The sequence below is a fragment of the Nipponia nippon genome, unplaced genomic scaffold (assembly GCF_047370975.1).
Source record: "Nipponia nippon isolate SJK-2023a ecotype South Korea unplaced genomic scaffold, ASM4737097v1 scaffold_9, whole genome shotgun sequence".
In the NCBI taxonomy this organism is placed as follows: domain Eukaryota; kingdom Metazoa; phylum Chordata; class Aves; order Pelecaniformes; family Threskiornithidae; genus Nipponia; species Nipponia nippon.
The window spans coordinates 40891632-40914904 of record NW_028262413.1 but is presented as its reverse complement, the minus strand read 5'-3'; the positions used below and the strand labels follow the sequence as shown (position 1 = coordinate 40914904).

At 49.2% G+C, this 23273-nt stretch overlaps 1 protein-coding gene across 6 annotated transcripts in view; it reads right to left on the bottom strand.

Moving 5' to 3' along the window:
* NTRK3 (neurotrophic receptor tyrosine kinase 3) overlaps positions 1-23273 on the bottom strand; it is a 231968-nt gene that overhangs the window by 175784 nt on the left and 32911 nt on the right. For 5 of the 6 annotated variants that reach the window (XM_009470065.2, XM_087743749.1, XM_087743748.1 and 2 more), the window contains 3 exons: positions 21005-21079; positions 19578-19649; positions 883-951 (listed from right to left, as the gene is read on the bottom strand). In XM_009470065.2, coding sequence (XP_009468340.1) covers positions 883-951; positions 19578-19649; positions 21005-21079 — 216 coding nt within the window. The remainder of the gene's footprint in view (positions 1-882; positions 952-19577; positions 19650-21004; positions 21080-23273) is intronic. The other variant, XM_087743750.1, reaches the window with a different exon arrangement.

Below are 23273 nucleotides of genomic sequence, written 5' to 3'. Positions count from 1 at the left end.
AATTCAGCGTTTTAACTCTGCAAGCCAGATTCCGCATCAGAAGGGCGTTTCTCTATTTTCTAATATCACTATTAGTATTTTTCATTTAACAATTTGACAGAAATAAAATACACTGCAGTAACACCGGTGATAACACTTACTCCCACTTGAAAGGCTGTCTTTATTCTTTCATAAGTCACTTCTAGCTTACAGCTCTATTGATCATCAGTGAGGATGAATGGAGCTTCCCAGGATCCTCTGGGACAAATCCTACATATATATATTTTTTTATTCCCACCAAACAACTATTTCTAAAATTCAACAAAACAGGTCATCAGGGCAACGCTCCATTGATTTCATGTCCACTTATTCTTCAAGCACAGCACTGAATGCTCTATCAATAATTCAGCAGGCCGAAGGCCACCGGTGCCCCAGGAGAGACACTATCTCCTCTCCCACATTGGAGCTGGGAGGTGCTTTGATTGCTAGAGAGCAAGGGAGTCATTTGCCTAAAAAGCACGGGTGTCTTATAAAGCACGTCCATGAGCCAAGGAAAAACAGTTAGCCCTACCCTGCAACAGATGAGGATCAAGTATTTGAGAAGATTCACACAAAATCTGGCCTAGTAAGTATTTCTAATGTGTTTCCAGAGTTAGTCAACCGTTTACTACCCCAAGCATGACTTGTTCATCATCCCAACGTTAATTAGCCAGGTGCTGTGAAGTTAAAAGAGAAGGAGTTCTGCTCTGGCGCTCCTGTACCTGGGAAACCCTCCCAAGGATGGTGCTGCCCACTGGAGTTTTAGGTAATTATTCACAGGCTTCAAAATAGCTTTATTTGGAAATCATTCCTCCACTTAGCCTCCCCTCTTCTCCCAGGAGATACCTCCAGGGTGGGACTTACAGTTCAAAGAGTCGCAGGGTCTGGAAGAGTTGCCATGACAGAGTGGTGAGTCGGTTCCCAGAGAGGTCTCTGAAAATTAATGAGAAAAAAAAAAAGCAGTCGTCACAGTAAATAATTCCTCCTGCACGTGGCCCTACCGCCTCCGCAGAGCTCATCGTCCTCCTCTACAGGGAGGCTGTCAAGTAGTTTAGGACCCAAGTTTAGATTTCATAATGAGAGATTTTAATGAGGACAAACCCAAATGGAAATTTCTCATTTTACTTATTTTTTTCCAAGGGGAAAAATGGTTTCTATCCTGCTGCCGTGTTAAGAAAAAAATCCAAACAGAGCAAGATGTGTCCAATTCTTGCCCATGAATTTGGAGCTCAACCAACCATAAGCAGAAAGAACAAGTCTAATTTCATACCTTGAACAAAAAAATTTAAGTACAAACATCGTGTTAAAAATAGTAACAGCCAGGTTAAAATGACAGCACGATGATTACCCAAGGTGTTATCATATGATTTGCAGTAGCTGTGTGCTCAAAGTGTCCCGGTATGGCTGTGTGCTGTTTGCACCCAGGGGTACCACCGCTACAGCAGCCAACAGCTCCCCATCCCTCTCTCCATCTGCCCAAACTTGCAAAAACATAAATCTCATCTACCTGGGAAAGCTTTGCAACCCAGCAGACATTGCCTCTTCAGCTGAAAGCCAGAGAGGATAAGAGTGTAAAAGCAACCAAAGTACTAAAAACAAGAGGAAGAAATATGTTTGGGGCAGAATAAGCAGAAAGAGAAAAGCCCCAGGTTTCTAACGGCATGAGAAAATGGTACTGAAATGCTTTCTGTAGTGGGCAGCCTTTCCGGGGATGCCCAGCCAGCCTGAGAGCCACCAACTGAGGGACTAGCCCATGGAGTAGCAGAGGAACGGGTGGTCACAAGCTCTGGCAGAAACTCAAATCCTCCCATATCTATACTGAATCCTCCCATATCTATACTGGCCTCCAGAAAGCACAGGAGGTGCTGCCTCGCATCCTTTGCTGAATCCAGCCCTGTCCCCACCAGCTCCCTCCCCGTTGCGAGCCGCCAGGGCGGGCTGCGGGTAGGCAGGGCATCTTGGCACAAGGCTGCAGGCACCCTCCTGCCTCAGCCCTGCTCACTAGAAAGGGTGGTGAAGGACCAGAGGCGTGAACCACCTGGAGGTTCATTAAACCCTCGGCTGGCCAGAGAGGAGGTACAGGACAAGGTGGCACAGAGGTGACAACGGGCAGCCCAGCCGTGCCGGGCTCAGCCCACAATCCCTGCTTGATTTGCAGAAACACGCTAAAACCAAGAGAGCAATTCCTGGAACAGCTCCTGCCAGTGCAGGTCTGATGCAGGAGGATTTGGGATGAGAGATTCATTTGTCGCCTTACACCGGGTTGCAGCAAGGGCAGACATGTGTTGGGCAAATGCAGAGAGGCCACAGCCCAGGGACTGACAAGGGAAAGGCAACTCTGGTCCTGTCCTACCTGCCACCAAGTAATGCTGCGAAGCCCAAAACCCCGCAATCAGGGATGGGGAAGCCGCTGCAGCTCACGCAGCAAACCAGCTTCCCAAAGGCTCTCCACAAGCCTGGCAGAAGAATGAGCCCAAACACCACGATGGCACAGTGCTGCATCATTAAATTCTGGCTCTGCTTCACATCAGACTATCCTGCTGCGGAAACCACAGCAAACCACAGGTACCTCATTTCACATGACTAAGATCCCACCATTCCTATGGCTGTAGACAAACTGCTTCCAGCCTCTGATAAAGTTTAGAAAGGCAGCAAAAATAGCAGGCGAAGATAAGCGGGGCGGGGGGGGGAAATACTGCAAAACTCCCTCTTTTATCCACCCTGGAGCACTGAGCACCTGGAAACTTTGCAAAGACAGATGAAAAGTAGGAGGGGAAGGAGCAGCTCACTGCTACTGAAAAGTGAGACAGTAAACTCCCTCCCCCAACCCAGGGAGAAGAAGGAAGAGTAAAGGGAGATGCATGAGAGACAGCGAGATGTGGGAGAGAGGCAGAGAAGCAGAGGAGGGAGTGAATCTTGCTGGAATGTCCTTTCTCAAAGGTCATGTTTTGCTACATTAGGCAGAAATGTCAAGAGAAAATTGGATTCTGAAAGAGAAGAGAAAAAACAACAGGCTTTCCACGCAAATAAGGGAATCAAAAATAGCATGATCATGTTATTACAATTTAGGACACAGAGAGATGGAGAAAGGAAACATCCTCACTAATGCAAGGAGCTTTGCCAGGCAGATGTGCTCCGCTTCTCATTTCCTCCAGTCCCTGGAAACCAACTCCTACCACCTCCTCCCTCCCCCAGACAACAAACCACAACAAGTATGAGGCAAAGAGGAGATGGGTCTTCACTCGCACACATCTGGCAGGAGACTGCTCTCAAAGGGCAAAGCTGGTGTCCGATCTGACCTGACCATCAACTTCTGCGGGGCTGGTCAGGGGACACACACCAACGGCTCTGTTTCAGATCAAGCAGGACACACATGGGGAGGAACATGGTTGTCATTGGAAACAGACACCTCGGACACTTTAAAGTGTCAGAAAGGTCCTTGCAATGGACCCTTGTAAAGGTCCCTGATCTCAGCACAGAGACAGAAATGGGCTGCACACAAACACACATTAAAAACACACCATTTCGGTCACAAAGCCAAATGCTCCAAAGGTTAGAGATGCCAGGATTGGGTTTCCATGTGCAAAGGGTACATCTGCCAACTTCTGCCACAAAAGATACGGAGTTCCTATGGAAAAAACTCACTGCACAGCACTGATTTCTCCCCAGAATATATCCGTCCCACATGCCAAATGGGGCAGGTTTCCCAGGGAAGATAGCATGGGATTCTGTAATTAGACTGTATGCACGTGAGGAGATTAAATTACAGCTCCACGGGTGAAACTCTGAGCTCTGGTGTTTTGTAACTCCTGTTCAGCACTCATGAGGTTCCTCTGGTGCTTGAACCTCAGCTGCATGCGCTGAGTTTCCCAGTATTTTGTAGAGCATAAATGGGGAGGATTGGGGAAAAACAAGGCCCTCCCAGCCAGCACTAGTCCTCTTCCAGCTCCAGCTGCCCGTTCTGCCTTCCTACCACTGTTTCCAAGGCCAAAAGTCCGTTGTCACCTCCAGATCCCCATCGTTTGTAGTGACCTGAACCCCCACCCTCCTGCACCCACGGCCAGGCAGCTCTAGGTCTCTCCTTCCCCATCCATTTGACTTCCTCCCCATCCAGCCACTTCTTCCCAGCAGGCTGAATCGCACACTACCCATCGTTCCCCAGCCACTCCCAAATACTTCTCAGCCCTGATTTCCTTACCCAACAAGAGCTGCCACTCCTCATCTCCCCTATAAGCTCCCAAACATTCTTAGCAAAATTTCTCCCCTCCAACTGTGGATCAAGAGTCATTCTGCCTAAACAATGAAACATCACAGAGCAAAATCAAGTCTTCCAACCAAAATCTGCCCTTTGACAAAGTTGTTTTTTTTTCTTCCACAAAAGGAGGGTGCATGTGGTCTATAACAGAAACATCAACAGTATTTTCTAGTTTGAGCAAAACAGCCCATTTCCTTCCTTCCCATCCACTGCCTCAAACATCTGAGTAGGTTTTTATTCGAAACTAGAATGAAATACTAAAAAAAAAAAAAAAAAAAAAATTCAGCCAGGAGCAGACACCCAACACAGAAAACTTCAGCCTGAGCAATTACAATTTGGCAGAGTTATAGGAAAGTGGAAGCAGTCCTGTAGCAGAGCGTGCCAGACAACCTTTATAACAGCCTGTGCATCAGCTCCACCTGTAATAAAATATGGCACATCATGCGTCGAGGAAACACAGGGGGACGGAAGCAAAACACCTTCCCTCTGTATTTCTCAGCAGCAAACAGGAGCCTGTCCCTCTCAGGACAGACCTGCCATCAGCACTCCTGGAGCACAATCAAACTCCTTCTTTGCCCCAGGACATTTTCTCCATCACTCACAAGACACTATTTTCCACAGAGGAAGTCTTTAGAAATAGCTGCCGGGCTCCTTTGTGCCTCCAGAGCAGGTTTCAAAGGAGTTGCATAGGGAGAAAGGGTTGGATGAAGCTTGCCTGGACCGGGGCCAGGGCAGCAGACACACAACCCACTCGTGACTCAGGCTCAACACCACCCCGCTCTCCTCCTGCTGCAGCATCCGTGCTCCTAAGCCTTCTGCTTTGCAGGTGGCTCATCATGCCATATCCCCACCAGCCTTCACCAACAACCCCACGCACACGTCAAAGGTGGGACGTAATCACTGAGCGACAGCAAAGTCCCAGTTCTTGCTCTCTCCCTCCATCCATTCTCCTCCTGCGCTTGAAGAGCTGGGTGGATGTGGGACGAGAGAGCGGTCTGGATCCGTGCAGCCCAGAACAAGTGGACTTCAGTGCAAGAGGAGACAGCATGTTTTCTCTTCCTTCAATTACCCAGCAGCCAAAAACGTTTCCACTATTAAAGCCATTTTTATTCGGCTAAATTAAGCCAGATGCCTCATTACTGACACCAACAAGCAGGAACCCCTGTAATTAAACTGTAAGCTATATTATGCGGTTCAGCCCAACGCAATGGCAGAAACGCAGCTGCTGGGGAGGGACTCTCCTCGCCTGTCCCTCCTCCAGGCATCTCCATCCTCCACTCGCCCTTATTTCCAACCTGACACATTTACTTCTGCATGAGAGAAGATTTTCACACATTTTAATAACACGGTGCCACTCCGAAAATCCTGATCGGGGGGTGGGGGATTAACTGCGTAGAGCAGCTGGGGCTGAGGTAGCATGATCAACTGCCTGGCAGAAATGAGAGGTGAAATGCACATCCTCAGCTGCGGTCCACAGCACTGGATATGCCAGTGGCACCACGTGGGACTCCCCTGATGTCCTCTGTGCTCTGGGCACAACAAGTGCTTCCCATCATCTCACAGCTCGCTGCAGCCTTGGCCAGGTGCTAGTGGCCACAGGAGAGGAAAATGTCAGCAGCCTCACATGCTGCTGTAGGTGTAGGGGTAGCTCCATCCAGGCTTCACTTCTGCAGCAAGTAAGCTGCTAAAGCTTTGGGTTTGAACCAGAGAAATGCTGGAAAGTCACTCTGGGGCTTGCTTGTCCCTGCCAGATAACTCCAGTGACCTCTAAAAGCAATGTTACACTCCCCACCACCCGCCCTGCCCTCCTCTTCCCCCTCCCTCCTTTTCCTGTTTAGTAAGCAGCTTTGCTCATTAAGGGAAAAAATGTACTGTCCTCCCTTAATGAATGTGCTAAAATTACCCCAGCAAGTCCCAGAAGCTGTGGCAGTACAGGCCTTCCCACAAATCAGGCTCTGCAAATATTAGACTCAATTGAAATCTCCAATAGCTCAGCACAAAGGCCCAACAGGAGACGCTTGAGATAGAGCCTGCAAAAGCACCGGGCGATGCCAAGTGTCTGCAAGCCTTGTATGCCCGGAAAGCAGAGTTAGCAGAACAGGACACGGTGTTAAATTGGTCAGCTTGAGATTTCATAGCTGCCAGCAGTTCTCCCGTTTGTGCTCCCTGTCTGGGCTCGGCACCAGGACATGTGTATTGGTGCTATGGAGAAGTTAAGACAGTTTACAGAGGTCCTCCAGCCATGGTCTGGCATTACATACAGTCCTGTTCTGCTCCTCGAGCAACTCCTTAGCAATGCCCAGGTCTTTACTGACCCCAAACACAGCAGAATAAAAAAGCCTCTGAGGTTCAATCTTCCTTTGTGAGTTTGGATAGAGTAACTAACTCTTCTCACACCCACAGGTACTGTCCTGTGCCTTGCAAGGCATCTGTCGCACAGCATGTCCCATCACGTAATCATCTCATTCCCCCCAAATTACTTCTTGTTCTAGGGCTAGAGCCAGAACTTGCAATAATTTCCAGACTCAAAGCATCCTGCATTGGAGGAGAGCAAGAGACCATCATCAGTGACACACAAGAAGAGACCTTGCCACTCCACGTGCACACTCGCTAGCCCTGGAGGTGCGATGCCACAGGAGGAACAACCAACCCCTCTGTATTTCCCAGTTGCACAACCTTGATTCGTAAAATCCCAGCTGTCACTGAAAGAGGTGGAGGGGGCTGGTCTCCTGTATTGTTCTTTAAACAATAGCATTACAAAAGAGAAGTTTCAGAGCAAGTGGGAAGGCATAAGGCACCACGCCTCCATCACAGGGCTCCTGCAGCCAGCGCCAGCGGCACATCTGCCCCATGCCTCTCCTCCCACTGCCTTTGCCAATGCAGCAAGCAGTCTCCTGCTGCTGCCTTCATCCCAGCCCATCCTGAAACACTTCAAGGGCTGTTTTAAAGGCCATCTGCAACCCCATGATGCTTCCACACCCTCCAAGTCATCTCTTCTGAGGCATCTCCCAGCTGCATGAAGCTTTGTTTGGAGACAAATCACCCTTGGAGCTTATTGTTGCTCACAGTTTTGGTTCAGCAAACGGTACAGATGAGAAGCTGTCACCAGATGCGGGTAATATTGTCCCCTATGCTTCGAGGAGAACCAGATGCAGGGATCTGGCCCTCTGGACAACACTCATCACTCCCTTGTTGTGTGCAGTTTCCACTGCTCTTCTCCAAAGACATCTGGGCTCTCAGAAGACTCGAGCAAAGGTTAAAAGCTGGGTCAGCCTTGCAGTTGCTTTCCCTTTGCCTGCCAGCTTCCCTGCAGGGCAGAGTCCAGCAACATCCATGGAACATGCCAGTCTTCTGCTCAAGGAAAAGAAAAATCAGCCTGTAATGGGCAAGAGCCCTCCTGCAGCTGAGATGTCCTCAGGGCTGCTCTGCCCCCACCCCATCTCTTCTCTTCCAAACTGTAGTAATTTTAGATCCATTAGGCCAGGAATATAACTGTACACTGGGCTTTTCTCCTGCTTTGGCACACAGAAATAATATTGGAGATAGCTGCTGATTGAGAACAAGGGTTGCCAGCTGACAGGTCCAGCAAGGGGTTGGGTTTACCCTGCCTGTTTACTTCAAATTGCATGTTTCTTCAAACTAGGAACAGAGAACAACTGGGGAATGCCTGCTACTCACAGGTTTCCAGTTGCCCAGAGCAAACCTGACCGCTCTGTCCGAGAGAAGAGAGCTCTGTGCTGTGGCAAGGCACAGCTTGAGGAGATGGCACAGGGAGAGCAGTGCCCAAGGGGCATTTCCCAGCATCTCCCAGTACGCGGTGACACCAGACCCCCAAAATGTGCCCTCCCAGGCTCCTGCGTGTTTTCCATCACTTCCCCCTTGAATACACTGAAGCAGCAAGGACAGGCGCTCAGGAGGTACCACCCCAGCTGAGACATCACCCCAAATGCACAGGGAGGTACTGGGAGAGCTGGACAAGGTCCGCACAAGAGCATCAACTTCAACACATCAAGCAAAGAGCTGCTGGGACAGGGTCTGCTCCTCCTGCTCCCTCCTGAACGAGGGCTGTGCTCTCAGCTGTTAGAGGGCTATTGCAGCAAATTTATATTGAAAAAAAAATCCCCACCTAGTTGGATGCCCAGAAATCAATGAGCCCTGAATAATCTCAAACAGTGCTCTTGCCGGCGGATAGTAAAGAGAAAAGTAACAGCAGTGCCTGACTCCCAACTTGCCTGCTTCAGGGAGGGGTGCCAGAAGCTGCAATGGGCTGGGCCGGTACAAATGGCTCTGGAGAGCCTCTGAAGAAAGGAAGGGGTACAGATATGAATACATACACACACACACATATATATATATATATATATCTTCCAGCAATAGCAAAACAACAGGGCATAAGGCAGGCTAAGCTCTCGGCAGACACTGCTAAATGGTTTCCAATTAATTAACTGATTACATGATAGAACAGAAGGGGATTCAAGTGAGTGCTGTTGACCTTTAAGAATAATTAATATCATCAGGATCGCAAAACTCGTCCAAGAAAAATAATTAGGAAGATTCTAATATTGCCTCCAAAGCCACATCGAAGGGGGAGAGGAAGGTTCTGGTTAATTCAGAGGCACAATTCCCAAGTATTTGCTAGCAAACCCATTTCTCCCTTGCGCTTGCTTCCCCGTGCAGAGCTCCCACACACACACGTTTCTTCCCTACCCCAGTCAACCCTCCCTCTCCTCTCCAGATCCATTTTTCCCATCACCTTTTCTACACCCCATCCCCTTTCTGCTCTATTTCAACCTTCTTTCCTAATCATTTCTTGCTCCAATCCTTTCTTGCAACCCTCTCTCTCTCCAGACTGGTCCCTGTCCCGCATCCCATCCCCTGCTCATCTTTGACCAGCCCCAAGCTCCACTCTCTGCCTTCCTGCACTTCAGGAAGGAGCCCTGGTCCTTCCATATGACGTGGAACCACTTTTTATCTCCAGTCACCACTGGCAGCTTCATAGGCTGACAGAAGGCAAGCACTACATGTAATCCCAAAAAGCTCCTCCCTGCTTTCCTCAGCAGTCAAATCCATCACAGAGGCTGGTCTGGGAAGCAGATACAAGTGATGCACAGCAGCAGAAGAAAGTGAAAGATGGGGAACTTGCAACTCCCTTTTCTCCCATTACACCTCACCAAACACATGAATACTCCCACCTCACTATATTTTCCTTGCTTCTCCTTTCCCAGTTCACTTGGCCCACAGGTCCTGCGTGGGAGAGGGGCTGGAAAGGCACTGAGCCAAGCAGGAACTGCAGTGGTGAGCTTCGCAGGGAAGGTTGCTTGAACACACTGGAAGGGAGGTTGTATGAGCAGCCAACATTTCTTGTGAGGGAAGCATAAGGGGAAGAAAAAAAAAAAAAAAACACACCACATCCCTGGAATGAAACCCACCTTTGCAGCGAATAAATAAATTTCCTCTGCTGCTTATTATCGTTAAAACTTCTGTGGCTTGACACTTCACTAAATTATAGATAAAAGGAAAAATGATCTTCCTGGGCTCAGAAAAGCAGGCTGCTGCCAAAGAGCTGTGTTTACACCAGCTAATGAAAAGAAAGCCTGCCATTAGCCTAGTGCACTCACCCCACCTTGGTGGGGAGCAGAGCTACCTGCACCCACAGCACAGGAGGCCTGGGAGCAGCAGCTGGACACCACAAGGGACCAGAGCTGGGGAGCACGCACGGGCAGCGGGCTGGCATGGGGAGGTATGTGCGTGGGGAACGGGGGACCGAAGGGACCACACCGTCAGCCAGCGGAGATGGCAGCTGCCACTTCCCATGCTGTGCAGAGGCTCCTGGACACAGCGGGAGGTGAGGCTGACGTGCTCCAGCTACACCTCATCAAACAGCAAGAAAAACACTCAGCTTAGGAGACAGACAGCATCAAGCAGGGAGCTGCCTCGCACCAGGCTGCTGCTTCCCTCCCGGGGCCCATGGGGTGGGGATGCAGAGCAGGGAGGCAGCAGATGCCTTGGAGCACACCTGAGCATGGGCATAGCCTTTGGGGCAGAAATGCTCCCGTTTGCAGCAGCTGAGCACACAGGGAAGAGTAATGTTTGGAGCAGAGACCTGCCTGCAGCTACACCTGAGTCATGGTATGATGTGCCTCATCACAGCCCCAGGGAGGGCTGAGGGGGACAGGGAACTGTTGGTGACTTAATACAGAGTCAAAACCTCTTCGCTACACTCCTCACTTATAACCATCCCAAAAGCAGAAACTTGTTTTGTCTTTGACAATTAGCTCTGTCAACAAGCACAAGAATATCTGGATACAGCAGTTACATTTCCTGCTCTTCTTAATGCATGTTGTACTTAAACAGCAGAAGCATCTTTCAGTTTATCTTTAAATATTGGTCACTGTGAGGAATATTTTCAAATGAAAAGAACTAATCACCATAAAGCACTGAGTGCTTCAGACTGCAGCAGGCATTCCTTCATTATTCTGAGACAGCAAATTACCCACAATTATCAACATGCACAACTGGATACAACAAACATTTAGCCAAAGCCCACGGCTGCGGTTGCAGTGAGGTTGGATAGCAGTTCTCCTAGAGAACTACTCATGTGAGAAACCCACAGACAGCAGCCAGGTAGCGGTGCTGCAAGACGTCTCCGTTCACGCTGCAGAGCAAAGCCAGTGCCAGGAGCCACTGCAGTTCAGAAAGTTTATATTGTATCTGTCAAACAGGCATCTTGGCAGACTGGCTTCATAGCAGGAGAAATGGAAAAATAAAGGTGCAGCTGGTAGTGAAACCAGGCTGGCCATCCCTCAGGTGCACTCACACCTGATGGCTTGATCCATCTTGCACCTGCAGCCACGTGTGCACAGCCACTGCTGTACTCACTGTCCTGGCGTGCTTGGCTGGTGCTAAAAGGGGAATGAGGTTGTTCCAAGAGAAGGGCAAAGGAGGCAGCGGGGGCAGGCAGGGAGGCCAGGCTGGGGCTGAGCAAGATGCAGGGGAGCTGGGAGGCTTCAGTGCAGGCAGGGAGGCTGGGTCAGAGGCCAGGCTTCAGGCAGAGAGGCAGGGAGGGCCAAGAGGCCTGGACGAGGCTAGAGGTCAGGGCCCATGCTGCAGGCAGGGAGGCGGGTGGTGCAGGCAGGGAGGGAGGCGGGTGGTGCAGGCAGGGAGGGAGGCGGGTGGTGCAGGCAGGGAGGGAGGCTGGCAGCCCTGTCCGCGGTGCTGAAGCGCGGCCCCGCGGGGCGCACGGTGCCAGGCACGGCCCCATCCCACGGGACACCCGTGGGCACCAGCAGAGCTGCCTGGGGATCAGTCCCGGGAAAGGCCAGGCATGGCCTCACAGCATGCCTGAGGACAGCAGACATAAAACGTACTCATCCTCAGTCAGTAGCAAGTCTACAGACACAGTGGCCCACAGCTCCTGGGGAAGACAAACCTCTGGCTCTTACTGGCAGCCTTGTAAATATCCCGCAGTCTCTTGCATCCGACATAATTCACAGCTCATCCCTTCACAAATACAAATGAGGGGAAGGGGTTGGTGGGAAACTCCAGCCCCTCACCCAGTTTTCTAATAAAATTTTATAATTCCAATAAAATGCACGACAGCCTAACTTATGACATTTAAATTCTTGCCTAGTCACACACCATCATGAATGAATGTCCCATCATTCATGCCCTGTCGTATCTTATTGCTCAAATAACATATGATTTTAATGTTTCTATTTTTCTGCCCTGGTGCTTATTGACTGTACATCAAAAAGGGAAAATCAGCCCTGAAATCATACTGTTAGTAAACCAGTATAACTTGTGTGGTCCCTTAACTTTCACTCATCCTGCCGTGATTGTTTGCTCTCCCCCCCAGTAGCTTTCAAGCAGGTTTCCATGCCCTCAGGTCCCTCGTGGGGAGGGTCCTGCTCCCTGCACAGCACCTCTCACACTGACATAGGCAGGTAAGACATGCTGTGCACCACATCTAATCAGCTGAGCCACAGGGTTTGGGGAGCAAGCAAAAGGGACAGTCAGAGGCTGTTTCTGGAGTACCTCCATGCTGTGGTGACCTCAGAACCCTACAAACAAGATCCAGTCCTTGTCATGCCCAAATCTCCAGAAATCAGCTCATTCTGTGCTGCTGGTGATCTCAGAGATGTGGTGAGGTTTAACCAAGACACAACTACACCTCATCTTCAGGATCACATCCAAGAGGAATCTTTGGCCTCTCATTGAAGGGAAGCTCACAAGACATCCATCAGGCCATTGTTGCACAGCAAGGACTATGTCACAGAGGATGAGTCCCCCCAAAAACCCCAACTTGTCTAAAGTTCACATCGTACCCCAATCCTGAAACAAGGCTTATAAAAAGACACACAAACACACACCCATGTAGGAACAGCCTCATTCAAAACATCCCCAGCATTGTCTGCAGCCTTTTTTAAAGAGGGGACGGGAAAAAACAGGACCTTTGCAAAACCACAGTTGCCCGTGCCACATATCTGTCAAAAGACAATTGATCAAACTTCAGGAAGGGAAATAAGTCTCATAGGCACACAATGAAGCTGGAAAGAACGTCTCAGCATTTCAAAGGAAGGAAGGAGAGACAAAGCCACAACAAAATCCTGAGAGCCCAGGTACCAAAGTGATAGGCATAACATAAGAATCCTAGCAGGCAACAAATATTTGTGATAGTGTTATTATAACTCAACTTACATTGCAACAGCACCCCACAATTCAAGGCTAGGCTTTGCTAGAAACCATACAAGGTGTTACGCTGCAAATAGATCAAATAAAAGCAGAGAAAACAAATGTTATTATTCCAGGTTTTCAGATGAGGAACTGAGGCAGGACAAGTCTTGCCGCAAAGTGCACAGTGCTTGAGTTGGAAACTCTCTTTCTCAGGTCCCACTAGAGTACATCAGTCAAACTCACCGCTCCGCCTTCTATTACAATACAATAAACCCTCACCACAGCCAAGCGAAGCAGCCTGCAGCCAGGAATTAGTTACCCAGCCCTCCAAATGCAGGTCAAATGATTTTGACCGAGCCTGAAAGAAAGCCACAGTCCTGCAGGGAACTGATCTCCCCTCTGGCCTTGTGCACAATGGCTGGTAAAACACAGGATCTACCTCTGCCGCTACAGAAAAAGGAACAGCTGCAGTTAACTGCTTATCAGTCACTTGCGTTAAGGACTGGGAATAAACATCCATCAAACCACTGCTGCTGATTAGCATATCAGCAAGGACCTGCGCTACACTGGCATCCAGGTGACAAAGCAGATGAGGGGCAGAACAGGAAAGTTTATGAAAGCAGAGGACATGTTACTGCTGTTTATTTTAGTAACTGCGCTATAAGCATGCCCAGCAATTTATAGAAGAACTAGAGACATATGGGGGGAAATGCCTCCCTGAGTAAATCACAGCACAGAAGTTTGCTCCTAGAAGGAGCTGGAGCAGGAACATCCTTTGAGTGCAAATGGGAATCAAAGGGTACCCAAGCTGCCTGCCTGATTAGGGATAGTAAAGGAACATTCACCTAATGGAAATTAAAGGCTGTTTAAATCTTTCTCATACTTCTTATTTTGCATATATTCATGGACAAATTCAGTTCCTATTTGGTCCTTTGCAAATGCAAAATGAAACGCATTGAACTATAAAGGAGGTAGTTTAGGTAAATGCATTTTACTTTACCCTCCCAGTGAGCTATGAGCTTACATATAGTCATATACTGTGCCCTGACTGATACACAAGGACTTGTTAAGCTGCACTGACTCGTGAGTATGGACGGGAAATCAAGAGCAATTAACACATGACAGTTTGGGTTAGGAGGAGACTGCCAGGATGGGTATGACAGCAGTGCAGTGATGAAAGGGCAAAGCAGGACGAAATCATGAGGAAGGAGGAGGAAGGGTAATAGGACATCCAGAATCGAGCAGAGGGTTGCAGGCAGTCTCAGGGCCTGGAGCTGGTTACAGGAAGAGAGCAAAAGAGTTTAACCCTGCTTCGTGTATGACTCTTTCAGAGCAAGGCGATAGATCATTAACTACAAAGCAGGAAAAAACAACCCTCAAGCCATGACCGAGAGGGAATGGTGCTATACTTACAATAATTCAGCGTCTGATATTTTGTTTATTTCTTTATTTAGTGTAAGATCTCGATCAAGCTCCCAGACACACAGCAGAGGTGGTGAACCTTGCTGGCCTTGCAAGACGGTTGCCTGCAGCCCTTCCAAAGCGCACAGGACTCGCTTGCTAGAGGGCTTTGAGTGCTGTCCTGAAACAGCAATTCAGAAGGCAGAGAGCGATTCACCAACCTTGTGCTGCCTCAGCCACCTCAGTTTTCAGGGGATGCAGCCCAGTTTCTTTCCTATCAAAGCCTAAAACCATAACACATCTCTGGGAATTCCCATGTCAAAGCTACAAACTACATCCAATACCAGGGCAACAGTTCATATGACACTGCACAACTGCCATGAACCCCACCAGGACACCAAAGCTAACCCCATCCTCAGAAAACAACACAACCTACAGAGGAGGTTCTGGGAGGCTCCAGATTAATCACAGCTCAGGTTTGCCTATGAAAACAAGCCTATAGATCAGCCAGCTCTGTCTTTCACCAAGCAAAGCAGGTCCCTGCGCATTCCTGCCAGCACCTTCTAGATCATCCCCAATCCTCATTTTTGGGAGAAAAAGACTAACAGGATCACACAGATAAAAATGCCTGTGGAGAAGAAAGTGATCTGACCATACCATGCTCAAAAGCCAGTCACACTCAGCACAAAGCACTCCAGGGTCTCCATCTTTAAGACACTTGGGTGAAGACTGGAAAAGAAAGCTTGATCCTCAACCCCATCCTTACTCTGGCAGACAGCACTGAGAATGAGCTCTTTGACAGGAGCTGTGTCTTGGCCAGCCCACAAACCAATTTAGAGCATGTATAAACCTCCGGAAGACAGTTTAAGAAGAGCCTCTGAATGCAGAAAGAAATGGCAATTATTAATTTTCTAAATAGAAATCTGACTACTTAAGCCTTATTTAAAAGTGTGCCTGTCTCTATAATTACACAGCCTTAATTTGTTTTCTTTACTACACAATAAATAAGGTGTGCACAATTACCCTTTGCAAATACAAGGCAGTGCCTCCTGACTGGCTGGCTGAGTACGCAGCCGCCCAGGAAAGCATTTAGAGGAAATCACAGTCTCTTAAGTACCCGCTTCCCAGTAAAGAGGGACTTGGGCACTGCAAATGTCAACTTGTCTAGCTCTGGGCACAACCTGCTGGGAGCCTACTCTCCTACATGCGCAGCTCTACTGTCCCACAGCCAGCGAAGGCTGGACACTTCAGCCAGCAGGAAACAGGTCCTGTCTTCTCCTGTGCACTGTGAAGCTGAGCTCTCCTGTGCACTTCCCAGTGCCTAATGAGGAATGTGATAATGTTGTATGCTTCCCCACAAGGCACTACAACAACCTCTCTTTACTATTCCTCTGCCTATTTTCATGATATGTGTAGGAACTTGATATTCTCACAACTTGTAATCCTCTATCTAGTTCAAATAAATTGGCCAAAGCTTTCTAGTGTTATTAGGAGAAGGACAGAGAGAGTGAGAGCATGCAAGACTTTTTCCTCAATAAGCTGTGCTAAACACAGCGATGTAGTAAATATGTATTCAGATGGTTTATGTGTTTCAAATTTAGGAACCATATCATCCTAAAGTTTTCTTGTACAACCTCAAGCCAAAGACTGAGGTTTTCTGCCAACACCAAACATTTCTCATGTTCACCTGCATCACCAGTTAGCACTAACTTCTAAAATCTTGGCTACGAGGGCTCGGTTTTCCATAGCCTAGACCTGCTGGACCTCGCATCCAGTGCATGGTGTTTTCCAGGATCACCACAGCCAGTGGGCTGTCAAAGCTGCACAAAAATGGGACCAGGAACCCACCAATGCATCTTTGCCCAGCAAGACGACCTCCAGTAGGGCACAAAATGGCACTGGATGATATCCAGTTTAGATCAGACCCACATCCATCCCCATTCAACATCCAGCCAGTACTTGTTCTGGAAGGAGTCAACTGCCAGCAGAAGAGGTAGATCCATATTGCAAAACCCACTTTTATATTTTGGATTAATTGCCTCTGTAGCAGTGATAGCCATCACAGCACCAACTATCAGACAAGCCATGGAGCCCTAACTCTCCTCATTCAAGGAGAGGGATCCAAAGCTATTTCTAGATCCACACCTCTGGCTCCCAGTCACCCACTGCTCCTCCACTGATTAGGTTGGCCTCAAGCCCCTTACACTTATACAGATAATTTCAAACCTTAAAGGACAGGCATGACCCTGCCAGGCTGCACTTTGGAGCACTTTGAGGTCTACCACTTGGACAGCTGAATGTTGACAATCCCCTTCATGGGTTTCTCTCCTTCCCTCCCTGACTCTGTGATGGGGAAGGGGAAAAAAAAAATGAGCCAAACCTCATCCAGAACCATTCTCTTAAACAAACCCCCATAAACCTGAGCTCCTGCAATTAGAGCTGGGATAAGTGATCTGCTTGTGATTGCACAGCTGGGGTCTGAAGACAAGTGCGTGCACAGAGGAAGGGCCAGAAATAGAAGTTGCTGGGAGAAGGCAGAGCTATCTGGACCATCTGAGAGGAGGACCTTGATGAAAGGCACTGGAAAAAAATTCACTTCAGCAGGAGGCTGGGATTTAACCCAGGATGAGGAGGGAGGGAGAAAAAAACAGCTTCTGAGTCCTCATAATTTGTACACAAGCTGCATGTGGAAAAATGCCTGCTGCTGCTCAGACCCAGCTTGTAGCACCCCACAAAGGTCCAGCCCAGGGTCCTCACCACCCTGTGCCAGCCCTCCCTGGCAGTGAAACCGCTCTCTCATTTATTAGACACATTTGCCATCTTATTGACTCAACTCCACGTGCAACCAGCCAAACAGCCACCAAAGGAGAAGGAAAACAAGGGCAGTAGTGATAACGTGTAGCAGTAACTCAACAAGCCTTCAGCACACCATCCCACAGTCCCCAGCCCCGCACCCATCCAGCTGCAGCCAGCCCTGCCGCAAGGGGATTGGGACAGCATCCCTCGCTCCTGTCAGCTACTGTACCTGGTTACGGCAGCCCAAGACTTACAGCAGAGTGACATTTCCATTAATCCTTTTATTCCTGGCTCCTACATGCGGCAGCTGTAGAAAATGTCAGGCCCTCGGCAAGCCAAGCTCCCCAGGAGGCAGGAGCTGTGGAGCAGCAGAGGAGGCACGCCAATGCACTTGCGCGGTGCCGTGGCCATGGAGGGGGCCCTGGGTGGCACCAGGTGCCTGCCAGGCTGCGCAAAGCCTCAGGAGCCACCATGCTCTCCCCATCAGGGAGAGAGAACCCCAGAAAAAGCACCCTGGCTGGAAGGGAGTAGCAGCACCACGGCCCAAGAGCCTCTGGGGAGCAGGAGGGAGCCACCATCCCTGCAAGCACTAGGTCTGCATCCCTGGGTGCCCGGCATCTGCTGTGGGAGACATCCACCTTGCAAACATCCACGCTGCTGGGTCCCAGGAACAGCAGCAAAACCCACTGGCAAACACTAACCAAATAATATACTTACTTGCCTCGAGCTTCAAAAGGCAAGGAAAGAAAGACGTTAAGAACATGATCAATCTTACACGGCCCAAGCAGTAAACAAACACATATTTCATCACCACATACCAACCTTAACTCTTGACACAAGATGGATGTGGTTTTTTTTCCATCTCAAAAGTAATCTCAAAAGTCAAAAACAAACAATTTTGGAAAAAGCAGCAACGATTGCATGTGTACACATTAAGGACACATTCAGCCTCAAAATGAGCGTACGTGGCCTTCTAAACTCCTACAATACCCAAACTAATTTCATCGGGAATCAAATGTTATTCATTTTATCTGCTAGATACATAAACAGGAACTGCACAATTGACAAACACACCCACACCCCCCACCCCACCCCCCAAAATCAATTGGGAGAGGTATTCAGAGAGAACACTTCCCAGTAACAAACAACTACAGAAAACACAAAACAAAGGCTACAAATCAAATAACCAAGCATAGAAATCAGGAAAATCCCAGTGGTCAGCATTAAGGAGGGTTTCTGATGACAAAATAAGCACTACTTTAAACTCAAAAAGGCTCTGTGCATGTTCACAACACCCTTAACTATTCATGCCCTTTGGTATTGCAGATCTCCTATTTAGCAAGTACTTTACCATCACTTAGCAACTGTAACTGGTATTCCAAAAAGGAAGCTTTTGGGGTTTTTCAGTTCACATCATTTCCAAGTAGACATCAAAAGACAAATCTATCCTGCTCTGCAGGTCGCATCTGTCTCTCTCCACCAGGAACATGCCCATATCGATAGCCACATGCATCTGCAGACTCAAACAGATGTGCGCTACAGTCGTTTTTCAGGGAAGAAGCCACTAGCATTGGTTTCCAAAAAGCAGGGATACACACACTCTCCATCCAGCCCATCAGCTCATGCCCAAGGCCAGTGGCCTCTCACCAACCTTTTTTCACCTTCTACATCTATACCGGAGCTGAAAGGGGTTTGACCTCAGACACAGTCACTTCGACAAGATATTTCAAGCCCATGGAGCGCCTTGCACACTGGCCTGAAGTTCAGGCTTTCCTTTATCACCTTGGGAAAGTAAATACATATCTAGAAAAGAAATCAGTGCCCTTGGCCTCAAGGATGTGGGAATTCACCAGGACACCGTACCTGCCAGCCAATGATGCCCCAGCAGCTGGACACTTGTGCAATGTACCACGATAACAGGACTCTGTCCTCCCTGGCACAAAACGTCCCTACCCCAGGCCCACTGCAGATGCCAGTTTAAGAAGTCAATAATTCGGAGCAGAACTGGCAGCCCAGTGCTCCAGGATTTGTGCCGGAAAAGCACCCTTCGGTTAAAAGCTAATGCGCGGGGCAGGCTCCGGCTGTGTGCTGGGGTGTGCGGCCGCCCGCCAAACTCTGCAGAAAGGGACACGTGCACTGGCCACTGCAAGGCTGCTAATGATGCAAGTGCTCATTAGAGTGGCTATCAAAGCCAGGGCAGTTATTAGAAACCGAAACCCATCAGCTGCACAGAAGGAGATTGCCCCATCCCGCATCACAGCCCATTGCATTTCCCTGCACCTTCACTTTTCCTTCTCCCACCCTTTACCACCTCTCCCTCCCTTTCCCCATCAACATCCCCCTTCCCTTCTGCTGTTCTCCCCAACGGGCGCTTTGGGGATCACCTTTCCACAGGGCACAGAGGGAAAAGGGGGCAGGAGCCACTGGCACTCACATGTAGCGCAGGTGAGGGTTCTTGGCAAAGGCGCGTGGCTGGATGTTTCGTAGTCCTGAGTTCCTGATTGTCCTGCAAAGAGATGCAGAAGGGCAGCTATGGAGTCAAGGGTGACAACCGCTCTAAAACCCTGTGCTCAGCAGCTGCGGTGCACTGGGAGCCCTGCGGTACCACCCCGGGAGGCACACCTCTCCCCAAACAGCCTCTATGAGTTACAAGCAAAGAGGAAACTGGGCTTTTCAGCTTCATCTGATACAGTGACAGCACAGGCTCAGCACAGAGTGGCTGCAGGGCGAGACTCTCCCCCAACACCCACCAAGGCTTGCTGGGGTAGCCCAGAGCATCTCTCCTGCTCCTCTCTTCTCCCTGCATCTTCACAAGCAGCACTGCCTGGCCTCACAGCAAACCTAACCTCCAGCACCGCCAACTCCCCTCCCTCAAACCCAAGAGAGAACCCTTCTGCTTCCAGCTCTGATAAGGAGGGGTGAGTATTTTGCATATGAGTTATGGACATTGAAGGGGGAATCCTCTTCCCACCCTGTTTCAGAGAAGCTATATCGGCACTATGACCAGGGTTTATTAATATCTGCTACAGACAAAAGAATGCCCGACTCCATTGCTGCTTTCTTTGGTGAGATGAGAACAGCAGCCAGCCTGCTTGCAAGGTGTGTGTGTTGAAAGTACAGCTTGCTGGGGCTTGGTTATCAAGTGCTCAGCAATGTACACCTCTCCTCCAGCCTGCAGGCAAGCTGTACCTAATGTAAAGCTCCCAGTGAAACACATTAGCAGAGTCTCCGATTAACCCTGAGCAACACTGTGCATCTCATGCAAGCAGCATCCAGGGCACTCTCAGCTCCAGGAGAGGGAATTAAGAGATTGAGTGGTATCCTCACTTGGCCAGGCTTCCCAAGCACCTGGAAAGTCCCTTCAATCTCATGGACCTCAGTTTCCCTTCTGTGATGCACAAAGTCAATCTTTCCTGGTGCTCAGAGGGTCGTGCAGGGAGATACGATTCCCTTATTGTGCAGCACCACCATGATGGCGACTGCACTAAATGAGGGCCAACAGCCCAGCAATGAAGGATCAGTGGAGACAGTTGGAATTTCACATTGTGGGACTGAAATGAGTCAGAACAACACACAAGCCCAGAACCCGAACAGCAAGGGAGAAGAGAGGTCAGGGCCAATGTGTGTTGACAGAGCTGTCAAGAGCTAGCAATCTTCCTTCTCGCAGACCCAGCAAAGAACAAAAAGCACTTCATCCCCATTTTGCCGAGTCTTGTAGTAAAATACATCAGAGCCAGTAGCTTAAACAGGCTCCGAACATTGCGGCATGGAGACTGTGGATGGAGGGAAGCTGCAGCTCTTTGCTGGAAGGAAGGGGCTGCCCAGTGCTGTTCTCCTGCCCGACACGCAGGACATACTCACAGCCTCTGGAGTCCCGTGTACAGTTCCATGTCGACAGCATTCAGCGTCTGCAAGTTCTTCCAGTTCTCTATGTGTCTGTGGAGAAGAAGGAAAGGCTCAGCTGCAGCACAACCAGATGGTCGCTCTGCCCATGCCGGGGACAGCACACAGCAAGAGCTCGTCGTGCCCTACCACCCAGCCCCACACCCCTTCCCACCTTCCTTCAGCCACAACCTTCTTGCAACAGGTCTGGGGATTGAACCTGCTCAGGCTTCAGCATCCACACCCTCAGACATATACAATATGCATCACACTGCCAAAACAAGTAGTTTCTCATACTGCTTTTTCTTCTGTTTTCCCAGTGCTTTGAGAAAGCCAAATAACATGATTTTACCAACAATTTTGAGTGTGGAATGTGCAACCAATCTATTGAACATCCTGGCCCAAGTCATTGCCCCTCTCTGCACCTCACTGCGCATATCGGTAAAACAAAGACGTGATTGAGACAGCTCATGCAAAAGAAGTGAATGCAAATAAAACCTCTCAACAAAAATTTGGGGCCTAAATGAAAAAAAAAAAAAGTCATATTTATCCAGTCTCTTACTGAGGTGGACAAACAGGGTCCTAGTCTTTGCTGGCTGGAAGTGCTGCTGGCAGGAGTATACCAAACTTAGTTTGGAAACCATGCCTTTATTATAAATTCCTCAGTTGCCCGGGGCGCTCTGGCAGGTATGTTATAGAGAACAAAAACAGAAATAGATCTGTCACTGCGGGATCATTATTCAGTAAATATTAGAGCTGGGGGAAGGTGACAGATCGACAGCCCCAGAGAACAGGGTCCCCTGTTATCAGCAGCACAGGAGCGATGCTGGCAGCAGCGTGGCCAGCTGGTTGCGGCCACGGGCCTCTGCTAACAAGCTGCAACACTGCGTGGTGGGGAAGGAGCTCAGTCCTCATCCCCCAGGCAATCCTTGGCCAGTTCAGGAATTCTCCCAGATTAAACTTGGACACCCTCCCACCAGAAAGCACAAACATTTTCAAGTGGGTCTTTGCTGGGGAGCAGGTGGAGGTTGTCCTCTCTCAAAGTGAGCTGAGAGGGGGAAGAACATCTGGCTGGTCCCCTTAGACAGTATGTGAAAGAAGACCAACTTTGAAGTTTATGAACACGTGCACTCAAGCTCACATCTACCTTGATGCAATAGTTGGCTTTGGTCTTGGCCCTGAACAGGGGAAACATTTCCAAGTGATGCAGGGTTGGGGTGATAAGCCAACACTGAGAACCATCCCATCATTCCGTGACTCTAGGCAGGAAGGTTGCAGGACCCCACATGGTAGTCCAGAGGGTGAATAAGCAGAAGAGGGACCTTTGACCACTTCCAGGGCAGTCACAGGGGCCACACGTTCCTCCTCCACCACTCGCTACACCTTGTGCTTGCACAAGAACAGACAAATTAGCGTTGCAGAAGTATATGTACCTATTTGAGCCACATGCCAAATACCATCCAGCTCAAGAAAGAAAAATACAAAGCCTGGACTAAATCAAAAGATATTTCTCTGCTCTCACCATGCAGATCCAAGAAAAGCAGAGATGCACAAAAGTCACCTCTGCTTTCCACATGTTCCATAATTGTCTGCATACCCAGAGGGGTTAGTGTAAGGACGCAGCATAAGCTCCCAACCTGCTGCTGCATGACAGTGTAAGTTACAGTTCATCCTCAATGACCTGCCCATCAGCTTGGATCATCTGTGTCCCAGACAGAATGAGTAACAGGACATTATTATAGCCATTTCATATTCCCGGCCAACATCTAAGGCCTCTGTGAACACTTGCAGAACAAAACACAGACTGGGAGGAGTCAGTCAAGAGATCCAACGGCTCGCTGAAACCCTTCCGAGACACTGCAGGACTGCGAGTTCAGGTCCTCAGCCACAAGGTTGCAGGACTGAGTTATTGGGAACTTGTCACCAAACAGCCTGGCCACACTGGGCAAGGCTAGAAACACAGGTTGAAGGCGTTTCCCACCTGCAACTCCTACAACCCAAATGAGAGGGTCCTCCCAAAAGAACGAATGAACGTGGGAAGAAGCAGGAACGGGATGAAGTGGGTTTACCACCAGGGCATGCTGAAGCTACAGCATCCAAGCAATGACCTTCGGGGAGCAATGGATGAAACAGCCCCAAGCCAGGAGCTATGGAGCAACCACAGCTGGGAAGGAGGAGGCGGCCAGATTGGCTCTTGTTTTATTGATTGTGTTTGCTAAAAAAAGTCAAGGTTATTTTTGACCTGACA